At 37.2% G+C, this 12886-nt stretch overlaps 1 protein-coding gene across 5 annotated transcripts in view; it reads left to right on the forward strand.

Annotated features, from left to right (window-relative positions):
* Nucleotides 1-12886, forward strand: part of LOC118742581 (PTB domain-containing adapter protein ced-6) — a 31142-nt gene that overhangs the window by 16192 nt on the left and 2064 nt on the right. For all 5 annotated transcript variants that reach the window (XM_036474764.1, XM_036474768.1, XM_036474767.1 and 2 more), the window contains exons 2-6: nucleotides 4729-5084; nucleotides 6499-6965; nucleotides 8636-8865; nucleotides 8952-9422; nucleotides 10618-10766. In XM_036474764.1, coding sequence (XP_036330657.1) covers nucleotides 4908-5084; nucleotides 6499-6965; nucleotides 8636-8865; nucleotides 8952-9422; nucleotides 10618-10766 — 1494 coding nt within the window. In that variant the 5' untranslated portion in view covers nucleotides 4729-4907. The remainder of the gene's footprint in view (nucleotides 1-4728; nucleotides 5085-6498; nucleotides 6966-8635; nucleotides 8866-8951; nucleotides 9423-10617; nucleotides 10767-12886) is intronic.

The following is a 12886-nucleotide window of genomic DNA, read 5'->3' on the forward strand; positions in this document are numbered from 1 at the left end:
CAAAAAAATTTATTTTCCCTATGTAAAATACATGGAAAACTTCAAAGCTCCAGCGGCACGGGTAAATGTTAATCGATTTCAAAACAAAAAAATACGTGTGGCCTTATTTTTGATACTCTTCAGATCTGGGCTGACGGCTGGAGGAAGACAATTTGGGCCACCCTAATGTACATATGTGTGTACCGGAAGTAATACCAGTGGATTGGCAATAGGCAAGCAGGGAGTATTATTTTCCGCTGGAAGATTATTTAGTGATATATGAGTGTAAACAATGGCTTCTCCATTTTATCATGAACAAGATTTAATTTGTTTTTTATATAACAGTTAATATATGTACATAGAATAGATAAGCAATTCTGGTATAAATATTATTTTATGGAGTCTACTTAAGCTGGCGGATAATATTTAGTTAGTCGCTTGCAGCAAACTTACTGAACATTTCATGAGTCAGTGAATATAAACAATAACTGGTGTTAAAAACTAAAATGTTGCACGATCTTTTTAAATGACTAAATGACCGTACTAAAAAACTTTTTTTTTACACACGAGTCTCCCAAGAATTTTTACACAGCAACTTTTAATTCAATGCTCGTCAAAAATCATTAAACTTTTGCTAAGGAAGTACATATGTACGTATATCGATTCGAAGGAAACTTCTTCCGAACGTGGGGGTCGTCTTTTGTAATTTTTCGTCATAGCTTCGGCATTTACAGTAGAGTCCTAAAGTATGATAAATCGATGTTCTTGCCTCGGGGAGACAATTTTTCTTGTTGAGATGTTCAATGGCCTCAAATACCCCGTTCTAGTACTTAACCACCATATTTAATTTCTTATCACTTTTGCTAAGCAATTAGCATTAAGTAAATTTGCATGCTTAATTACTGAAATATCGGAGTTTTCGTATTTCTGAAATTTACCCTTATGTGGGCGTAATTTTAATACGATTTCAAAAATGTTCATTGTATTCACAGCTTTCGTAGCATATCTGTAAATTACTGTTATATGGGAGGTGGGCGTAGTTATTGACTGATTTCAAAAATTTTCAATATGTTTCTTACTCGCACTCTAAGCAATGTTTGTACCGAGTTTGGTGGAGGTTGGAGAAGCGGTTACTGTGTTACAGCAATTCTTCATAAGTAGGCGGTGCAACGCCCATTTTCCGCAAATTTTATATTTGTCTCATTTTGTGCAAAAATTCTATTCCAACTTTCAACAATTTGGAGATACATATCGTAGTTTTTGCATTTTTCGAAAATATGGATTTATGGGAGGAGGGGCGCGGGTACCGTCCATTTTCAATACCAACCTACTTTGCATAAATGGCAACCTTCACGGACAGATAGACGGACATGGCTCAATCGTCTCTCTATTAATTCGGAGCATTTTGCTATGTATACGAGTATACATACATATATTTATATCTATACACCCGTTATACAAACAAAGTTATAATAGCCGGTGCACAATTGCGCTCGGGTATAAAAATCCCAAAAGGAGTAGTCTGGGCAAAGGGGTATCCATTACTCTTAATTTTTTCAAACCTTTAAATTATTCATTTGACTAATTTTTTTTTTTTGGAAAATCTTGGTTTTAAATTAATTTTATCGTTTTCGTATGATTTAAGAGAATAACGATACAAATTAGATATTTTGTAATCTTTTTGCTGCTTGTAATATTTAGAGGCTTTTCACATCAGACCACTTTTGAATCAGTTATCCTTTAATTATCTCAAATTTAGCTATGAAATCTTTTGAGCACAATTTGTGATCTTTGATTACTTCATCGTAATTGCATGATGCAACAAACGTAAGCATTAACGTAAGCTTACAGCTGTGCATTTTGTTTTGTTTTCTTGTTTTGTTTTTTTTTTTTTGTAAAGGCATTGTCATTTTTGGTGCTCGCGCAAATTCCTTTTTTATTTAGCAACTATTTCCCATTGCTTTTATTTTATTTTTCTAAACAAAGAACGCATTACAAAAATTTACTGAAAATAATCAACAATCTACTACGTAGTTAGAAATCAGATCAAGTTATTTGGGTGTCAATCGACGGCTACGACGGCGGTGAATGCCTTCTTAATGTGTGATCATGTTTTGTTTTTGTTTTTTGTTTTTTATTATTTTCTATTATGGCTACTTATTATACATACATACCAGTTTTGAAATCAGAAATTAATCGAATAAGATGCGAAAAAAACAACAAATAAAAGTAGATTCTAATACGCAAATGGGAGCGTCAAATGCGCAAAATACGCTCGAACGCTAATCGTGACAAGTGATCGCCGCACGTCACTCCAATCTCTGGCTGGCTGATGGGGACTTGTCGTCGGATGCTTTCTGGGATTATTGAGTTTTATGTGCATATGGAACTATGTATGAGGCTTACAGACTTGTCTATATACATATGTATGTACATGAGTATTTAGGTATCTATTTACGTATCAAGATAATGCAAAACCTCGTATGTGAGGTTGCCCAAATTTTACAGTAGATACTAAAAACTAGTGTTGGAAAGCATCGAGAACTTTTGAATTACGTCGAATGAATTGCTAACTTTACTGGGTATAAGTACTGTACTACTTGAAAACTGTTTGAACTTCAAATTGAGTACAATCATTTCTGAATACCGGTAAATATAAATAAAACTCAGTACTTTTAAGTATCTATTCGACATTTAATACTGAGTACTTTGAAACGATCCTGAGTGCATGGATAAAAATGCTGATTGGAACAGAGTATTTTCGAATACTTTCGAATTCTTTTATGAGTACTAAGAACTTTCGAGTTCTCTTTTAAGTTCTGAGTAGTTTCGAGTTCTTTTGTGAGTAATGAGTACTATAGAGAACTCAGTATCGATACTTTTAAAAATCGGGTGCCGTCGTTCCTTTTCAGAATCGAGTTCTAAGTACTTTTATTATCGATACTGTCCAACACTACTAGAAACTGTCTTATTTCAAAATAATGCTCTCTTTTATAAAGCAATCTGATTTCGGGCTAGTTTTATAAATCGACATTTTTACGAATGGATAAGCTTTGATGCCAGAAGCTTCCGGCGTGCAAATCTCATTTTCACAAATGTCAGTTGCGTGGTTTTCCAGAACCACAATATGCTTATGATTTCAGTTAGACTGGTCGTAGATGCCTCTTTTTTGCTTTGGGCCCAAACCGGAGCTGCACAAAGCAGTATTGACTTCACAACACAACACAAGAAAATGGGGGTATTTTCCACCGGAATTATAAATTTAATATATTTGATATATAAGACCTCCGCCAAAAATATTTCGGAAAAATATTAAGATTCACATGAGCTAGACCGGTTTTGGAAATACCTCCAAAAATCGCGTTGTTTTGATTCCGTTGATACAATTTTTAAACATTTTTATGCAGACCTTTTAAGCTTAAAACTCTTATAACGTCTGAGGTGATTTTTTAAAAAAATAATTTTTAAAATCTATTTTTATTTATAAACACACGATTTTTGGAGTTATTTTCAAAAGCATCCAGTTCACGTAAATCTTAATACTTTTGCGAAAAAATTTGGCCGAATTATCAAAATATAACGCATTTCATTATGATAAAAACATAGTAAGGAGGAACCGTTCTCTCAATTCGTCGGCCTTAATTTTTTTGAAGTTTGCCAGCATTTTAAAATGTTATAAAACTGAAAATTAAATTGTTTAATTTTTTTTTTATTAGAAATGAGACTGTGTATGTGAGTTTGCGAGTAAATTTTAAAATTAAAATGCTTGAAAACGTCAAAAATACTAAAAGTGTTTCTCATGCATGATCATGCATTTCATAGTTCCGCTGGAAAAACAATACGGACTTTTTTTTTTTGAATGGAGAGTGATGCACCCTAATGTGTACATATATAGAAGTACGTGCAAATTTTATGCACTTGCATATTTTCGTTTGAGAATTGAAGCCGCAATTAGAATGACGATGCAAAGGCTGCATATTGCTTAAGCATTCAAGCTTAGAATTTCAGCAATTCGTCTGGTTCGCGAGTTAATTAGTTGGCTTGTATTATGGTATGCACGGCTGTGCTGCGCTGAGATGAGCTGCGTTTTGCTGTGTTCAAACAACGAACGAATAACAACACTCCATCACTTCTCACTTCGTTTGTGGATGAGTTATAAGATGGCGACTATTGATTGCCAGTAACTAGTACTTATGGACGTGCCTAGTTTTGTAAACGGATCTCCTCCATACGTTCGGGTGTTTTGCTAGTCAGCGGATTTTCCAATTTCAAAGGCACGAAGAAAACAAAATGCCTTCCAAAGCGCTTATTACAAGCAAAACAAATAAAATAGGAATTTACTTACATATGTACATATGTAGGAGCAACAAAAATTAATTGGCTATTCAGGTGTTGCTGGCGTAAACTACGTTGTCGACACGTTTTACTAATCGCACGGATCATAGGAATCACCTCACTTATCGCTGGTCATGACAATGCTTCAACAACGATTGACACTGAATATACATATACATACATATATGTATATGTATTATATGTACTTAGTTATGCACATGCGCCGAGTTCAATAGGCTGCTAGATGCAGCAGAATATCGTCAATATTTTAATTTTTAGTCTTTTCTTTTTAATTTATCTTAATTGTATGCTAATTCGTTTGCATATTTCGAATACTTGCACTTATTTTATTTATTTACAATTGATTTGCTTTTAATAAATTTTATTGTTTGTTTGTTTTTCTGCTCTTTACAGTTAAACCAAACAGCAACCGATAAGCTGCTGATATTTGATTTCTTAGAATTTTCCTTTGGTGCAGTGGTCGTATAATTTCATTCAAAACGGCGCAGAAATTCAGTCCGCTCAAGCGCAAAAACGTTGCAGAGCCGACACACCAACTCCTCAGCAACAATAGTCGCGCACCACTCAGCAATATGTCACAGTTAATGTTTTGGAATAAACAGAACAATAATAATAACATAAAAAATCAATCAAATAATAATGATAAAAGCAATAACAATGGCACAACCGAGGATGCGAAAAAGGATAAGCGAAATTGGTTGCATACGCCCGATGCGCTGGTGAATGGCCACGTCGTCTATCTAGTCAAGGTAAGTTCCCTTAGTTAAATACATGCAATCTAATTCTGAATTTACCAGCCGTGGAATTCCCTAAAATTTCGATTTGTAGACATGCCAGTCTGATTTGGGGGTAGATCTTACTTATTCAAACGACCTAACTAAACCTTGCCACAGTAATGACCAACAGCTAGTCTTCTTCCGCCATGATAACAAAAAAAAGTGTACCAGTGTTCCAATAAGTTGGCTCTTTTCTTACGCTCTAGTAGTCTTACATATGCCATAATAGAGCCTCTTTACATTTTGTTTTTCCTTTGAAGTGAAACTAATCCGTTTTTCTGACGGATGTCACAAAATCAGCGGTGCTGTATTTAGTTCCGTTATCAGAATCAAGTGTTTTAATGGCCGCCTAAAGAATAGATCCGCCTTTTTGCAGCTGTTAGTTCAGTTTGAAAAACGCTGCAGTAATCTGGCAACCATAAACTGAGTTAGAGTGAGAGCTCTTGCGAGTATAGTTACCCCACTTCCCACCATAAACTCTAATGTCGTTTCATCGGCAATAGAGTTCGAGGCTTGAAGCCAAATTTTTCCCACACAGATGATTGGCCGGCGTATGAGAAAGTTATAGCCTTCTTTGATAGCTCATCTATAGGTTAGCTTTTTTGTTGAAAATGGCGCCCAAATATCGGACTTCCTCCGAGGGAGTCAACGTATCATTATCCAAGGTAGAGTAAGAGCAAACAAACTCTCTGCACATAGACTAGCTACTAGCTTTGGTTTAAGGCCTAATATGGCTGCTCCAATATCCTCAAGGATCTAGAGATCTTAGAGCCGTATGTGTACCACGGTAGTGTGCTGGACGTGTCCCTCGTTCTTAACGTATAGATAGGCCGTTTTCAAAAAACGTTCCAAAGTGATTTCAATACGTTTAGCCCTTTAGGCGAGCTACTCAACTATTGTAGGCGTCTAGAACAGAGCAACTTAAGTCTTCCGATCCGAGATCTAAAAAAAAAAACACAAATTGTCCAGTCAAGGTGCCGCACATTAGAAGTAGATGTCCGTATATCAGAGACACAAAAGCTACAGGAATTATTTGACCATATAACTAGTTTGTGCACCAATCCTTAAATTCTCCTTTGAAGGTTAATTAAAAGCTTAAGCCTCTCAGCTGGCATTTCATTGATTGAGGAAGAAATGACTGAAATTCCGACCGTATATACTAAGTATATGTAAACTAATTATAACCTGTCACCACCCTCCAAAAAGACGGGAATAAGGTTCCTTACAAAAAATACACATCTTTATATATAGGACAGGCAATAATTGGATATTATGTTTGGCTATAACGTATAGAAATTTAATAACATTTCTTATTCCCAATTTTTTTCACAGAACTTGTATTCATCGATTTTCGAATAATCTATTCCTAATCATTTTCAAATTTCAGTTCTTTGGTAATTTGCCAGTGGAGCAGGCCAAAGGCATTGAAGTGGTCAAAGATGCCATACGCAAGCTGCAATTTGCACAGGAGATGAAGAAAGCCGAAACAGGTACTCAGGAAAAATGTAAAAAAGTCGAAATTACCATCAGTGTGGATGGTGTTGCTGTACAGGAGCCGCGCACACAGAAAATCCTACATCAATTCCCGCTGCACAACATTTCGTATTGTGCCGACGAGAAGGGTGTAAAGAAATTCTTTAGTTTTATTGCGAAAACAGTTAAGCCACTGGATGGCGGTATTAACGGCACCACAACGGGCAATAGCTTCACCAATGGTGTAAGTAGTTCCAATGGTAACAACAGCACCGGTGGCAGTAATACAGAGGAGACACATGAATGTTTCGTGTTCATATCGAATAAGTTGGCGTCGGATATAACGTTGACCATTGGGCAAGCGTTCGATTTGGCATACAAGTAAGTTTGAAATAAATAGCGAAATATGACCATAGATACGAGTGTTTTAAGTATGTATTGAGTTAGTCAGATTTTAAAGGCCTTTTGTTTTTCTAACCCAGTATGCCCAAGATACCTCCGGCTTTCTTGATGATTTCAAAAGGACCTCGGTTGTTGAATTTTGTATTACAAAGTATTTGACCGTTGGGGCTTTAAATTGAATTAATCATTATCTAGCCAAGCCGCTCCACCGCCTTCCAGTACTTCCTACGTTCGAGTGTACCCACCCAGTAGTTATGGTTTTCGAAAGGGACCAACTGAGACCACAAAATGGTTCCGGTTTTAAAAAGGTAGTTAAGGATCCTTCTCGCGCCAACTCGTCTGCGACCTCATTGCATTCGATGACAAACTGGCCTGGTACCCAACACAATGTTACGGTATATTTTGCTTCAAGAATTTAAGCGTGTTAAAGCAGTCTTTAAGAAGTTTGGATTTCATAATCCTCTTTGAGAGGGCCCTTGTTAGCGGCTTGGCTATCTAAAAATTACACTAGAAAGGCACCCAGCAGACTCTTTTCAAGGTTTAATTTGGCATCGCTAAAACTTCAGCCTGCAACTTTGTAGGACGTCTGCCCATGGAAATTTCGAGTTGGGTGCCGGGTCCATAGATACCTGCAAGAGATAACCAAACCTTCAAGTGATTCATGTAGAATGTTCATCGCTGTGCAGGAACCACATCTCGTTCATGTCCATGTCATTCAATTTGGGTCAAAATAAGCCGGTTCTCAATGATTGTTCGAGCTCACCGTTGCCCCGTTGAGCGGTTGAACAGGGGAATCTGGAGTTTGTTTGACTGATTGTTTACCTAACCAGTCGTTTAGGATTTGGCATCATACGTCGGAGACTCGAATTCGAAGTGCAGCAACCTTTCCTCTAACGAAAACCAAATTTTAAAATAAATTTTTATAACTTAGGGCCGTTTTCTCAAGTAATCTGTAACTTTAAACTTAAAGGTTACTTCAGAAAACGGCCTTTAGACGTGCTGATCAATCGTGTAACTCTCGACCATCGTATCTAGCAAGGTGGGCCATGGAGTTCACGTGAAACACTTTGCAATGTCTTAGTTGGCTGCATTGGAAAATAAAGCTCCATCGAGTGAGGAGAGCACTCCATTATCCCAACTTTAAAAATCCCGAAAAGACATAATACAGATGTAACAATATCTAGACGAAATAGCGAAATACAGAAACAATAAGACAGACAAAAAAAATGCAAATGAAGTGATGGCGGGAGGGCATTTATTATTTCATCTCTAGAGATCACTACCAGAGAGATGGATAAATGAAAAACAAGAGATATTAACGGCGATCTAACGAATATCTATACTGTGCACTCTACTCTTCACAACACTTCTTCTAGTCCGAAAATCTCCAAAAAGTTGGGAAGACCTTTGGAGTTTGAAAATGTATGTGCCTAGGCCACATTGAACCCAGTCATTACTCTCGTCGCCTCGAAATGGCCTCACTTAGTTTAGTCACAAAAGCGATAGCCTGTATCTTTTCAGGTTTCTCCCTGACCACTAAGTTTTTCCACAGCTACCTTGTAAATAATTCAAAGAAAAAAATCACAGCAATTAAAAATTCAAAGCAATTCAAAGCATATTCTTTAACCCCAATTTATTAACTTTTACAGAAAATACATGAACAATGTTGAGAAGACAGATCTTGGCAAAGCACAGCAACAGAATGCGGAATTGGAAAAAGCGCTCGCCATCTACAAGAGTCGACTGCGCGAGCTGTCACTAAAACTGCCAAAATCCGAGTTGGATTCGATGCTATTCAAAATGGGCATTAAGGACATACTGGATTTGCCCGCTGCTGAAAATGGCGCGTTAACCAACGGCAACGCCACCAAAGCGAACTGTGAGTGAAACCAATCCATTATTTAGATAGTTAAACGAAAAACTAATTTGTCTTCTTTCCCCCCCCCCCCCCTCTCCCCAACACAGTGCTTGAGGATAAACTGCTAATCGACACCAGTTCGACGCATTCGATGAAATCGTCATCGGGATCAACGACATCCTTTGTGCCAATTGTGCCGCCACGCAACAATATACCAAGCCAAATTATACACAAATCGAATAGCCAAAAAATGGAAGAATTGCTACTCAACTCCGATTCGGATAGTGATTTTGATCCGCGCGCCGATGAGTGCGTCGATGGGGGCAGCAGCAACAGCAGCGGCGGTGGGGGCGGCAAAAATATCAGTAACGATCTGTTCGGCTTTGAGCCAGCCAAATCGTATGGCCAACAATTGTTCACCAACCAGAACACGAATAGTGTTAACAATAACAATGACAATAAGTCGCTTAACAACAATCATAATGGCATCAGTTTGAATCTGAGCAGCGTCAGTAACAATGGCAACAGTTTAGGCAACAATAATTTTACAAATGATTTAAATCTGACGCCGCCATTATGTAAGTAAACAATTAGCTGCATAAAATAGAATAATGTCTAAACATTTTCCCAACCATTTTGGTGCATTTAAATTTGATTAACAATTAAGCAAAAATAAAATTCGCACAATCACTGACTGTATTCTTAAAATGGCCAATAAAGTTGTTTGCTTTGATACATACGTATAAACATTAGACTGTACCAGAGAAAAACAAATGTCGCCATAGGGCCCCAGTTTAGAGCATTTTTGCAAAGCAATTTCGAAAAAAGAATGTTTGGCTTAACGTAGGGATCGCCTTTTAACATTTTTTAATGTCTAATCTTAAAGAGTAATATATCGATGTTCTTGTCTCGAGGAGACATTTTTTTTTTGTTTCAAAGTTCATTTACATCAAGTACGGCGTTATAGTATCTACCCACCATTTCTCAGTCCCTACCGCCCTAATGTCAGTAAATTTAAACTCACCAAACATCTGTAAAATTTTGCTGTAGAAACTTTTAGATTATTCCAGAACTATTTAAAAAATTGTTTATTGCCGAATGTTCGCAGGTGTAAGCAAAAAATTAAAAAAGTCGAGCCCTAGGTTCGGCCCAAAAATATCGAAATTATCTTCCAAAAATTCTTTATACAGAGGGCTGTACGGCGACCTTTTTTGGTAACTTGAAAAGTGATACGGTCTAATGTGCATACTAAGGCTCGTATATTAGGGTGGTCCAAAAAAAAGTAAAGTCGGAATATTAATGCTCTCACCCCTAGGACTGTTGTTCCATACTTCCATACCAAAAAATATATATCCCCCTTTTTTTTAAATATAGGATATTATGATTGGAAGTCTTTCGAAGAGAAACAGAGTTTTACGATCGAAATATATATATATCAAGAATTCTATAGCATTTGTACAAAAAAAATTTTTTTTCATTTAATATACATAGAAAGCTTTGAGCGTGTTCAGCGACAGATACATATTTTTTAATTTCGATATAAAAAACAGGGGTACATTTTTGTCTATATAAAGCAATCCTAGGGTATGAGAGAATTAGAATTCGGACTTTTCACTTGAATTTTACGACCACCCTATTGTACATTGTTTATTTACTCGTATTAAATATGTACATATGTATGTATGTTTAAATTTGTTTCTGACTTGTTTTTTTTTAACGTTTTTGTTTTCTTTTCTATTCTCTTTTCGTACTTTAACTTGTTTAAATCAATAGTGGCACCTCCACCTAAAGTAGCCGCACCTAGGCGCAGTACATCGGTCACGAACAACAACAACAACAATATCATAGCCATGACCAACGGCAATACGGATTTATTCGGCTCAGATCCATTCGAAATAAATAATGGGGCCAGTATTTTCAAGGTGAGCGCTAATGATGATGTGATGTGATGATGCTGCTGCTGCTGTTAAAGCTTTTGTCGCAGCTTCATTTTATTGTTTATTTACGTATACTATTCCTTACTTAATTGATTGTGTTTTAAGTAATTTTTTATGGCTAAGCGAACGATCTTTATTAAACAGCAGCAACGCCCAGGGATCAATGTTTCAGCAATATAATTCCAATTAGTTGAAATCGTTGTAAATATTTTGATAGTTACGAAAGGCGAAAGTTGTTTAGAACGTTTTTTACAGAGTTTTTGCAAGCAAAGCAATGCAAAAAAAAAATCTTTCTACTTGTCTTTGCAGTTTAGAATAGTTGCGAATTCTATTAATACTTTATTATCATGAATTGCTCATTGGGAGCATAACTTGAGGGCTACTCCATATAAATACTACCTATGTATATACATACATGATTAGGCTTAAAAGGCCAGACAAGTTGTTAGCGAAACTCCTTCCCACACGGAGAAGAAATGGGCTACGATCCCTAATAGGACTAATTACTATATAGGTAGGTCTTGTTTTGAAGAAAAGAATAATACATAGCATTTTCTCTGCGCCTGTTCAGTCTTAGCCAGACTGCGATGGTACGTACGTTCATGGGTCGCATGTATTGGGAATTGTCGAGCTATATTCCTGAGTAAAGTTGGGCAGCTTAAGTGAAAGTTTTAGGATGATTCCACCACGTTGTCCTCTTAGCAGCTGGGACAGAGTGATGACGTAATATTTACTCTCAACACGTTAATACAATTCCGACGGTGGCCTATAAATACACCCATCAAAATTGGCAGTTGCAGTTTTGTGAGCCCAAAAAGAACTCTTTTTGCAATGCTTTTGCGGAAAATCAAAAGCTATTTGCCGTATGTGAGTTAAGTAACTCTCCACTATGAAAATTATCCTTAGTTACACATGCTCATGTTTTCGTATAGCGACTTATATACTATATGGCACCCATATACATAGTTAAGTCTGATTAGGAATCAATCAGACCAGGGATCCCAACTTGATCAAAGCCGATTCCCCGAGAATCCTAAGGAATTTCAACATTTTCTGTGATTGTTTTTTTATTTAAGATAATTACTGCGAGTTTGGTGACGCTGTAACCTGTGTTTTGAGTGACCTTATCGAAGCCTCCAAGGATACTAGAGTGTTCAAATCCTGAGGATGGTAAGCATCCACTGCTACTAGGTCTAGCCTTGACCCTTGCTGCAGCAGCTTTGCCTATGACGTTGACACAGTCACTATGTTGAGCTTGACGTTAAGTGCGAGATTGAGAAGGGTCCTATGAGCCCCCACTGGTTCCAATGAGGGCACCTTGTATCTGATTATAGAGAGTGCATACAAATTTACCCCTCACTAAAAGACATATATCATACGCATGGGCGTTCACCCGGCAGCCTCTGTTGCCTAAATCCCCTAGCAGGTCGTTTCCGATCACAATCCAAATAAGGGATGAGAGAACACTATCTTGTGGCGTGCCACTGTTTGCCATACGCTGGACAGTGGTATTGCCTTGCTCACATGCGACAGGTATTGTGCAGAGCTTACGTTAAATACAACAACAATAACAATTTCTTCAGAAAAGAAGTGAAGCGCTTATGCCTGAAAACTTACTGTATCGACTTCACGATCTACCCTTGATATGCGCATTTTGAGCTCCTCGTAACTATCGGAGAGAGTCAAGTTCTTTTCAGGACTGAGCACAAATTCCTGCAGTAGAAATTCCAGTTTCCGAAAGATGTGCTAAAAGGACGTTCATAAGGAACTGAATGCGTTTTTATCCGATATGCAGTGATCGGTGAAAGCCCAAAAAAGCAGATGCCTGAACAGAACAACCCATTGTGAGGTCAAGAATCTGGTCTGTGTCTATAGTAACTAAAGTCGAGACGTTTCCTCCTCCTTGGGATAGTTCAATCCTCTAAATTCGCATCCTAACCGATTACGCACCCTGGTCTTGCGTTTTAGTATCGGCCAATACTTCGTCGGCGTGTGTTCCATAAAGTGCACGGACTTTACCACTTTATTGGTAGATCAACCAACTTTTCACCTATATTACACTTTCTACCATTTTTACCAACAAAGTCTAAAAATCTACCAATATT

The sequence above is a fragment of the Rhagoletis pomonella genome, unplaced genomic scaffold (assembly GCF_013731165.1).
Source record: "Rhagoletis pomonella isolate Grant_MI unplaced genomic scaffold, Rhpom_1.0 Rhpom_scaffold_00007, whole genome shotgun sequence".
Lineage (NCBI taxonomy): Eukaryota > Metazoa > Arthropoda > Insecta > Diptera > Tephritidae > Rhagoletis > Rhagoletis pomonella.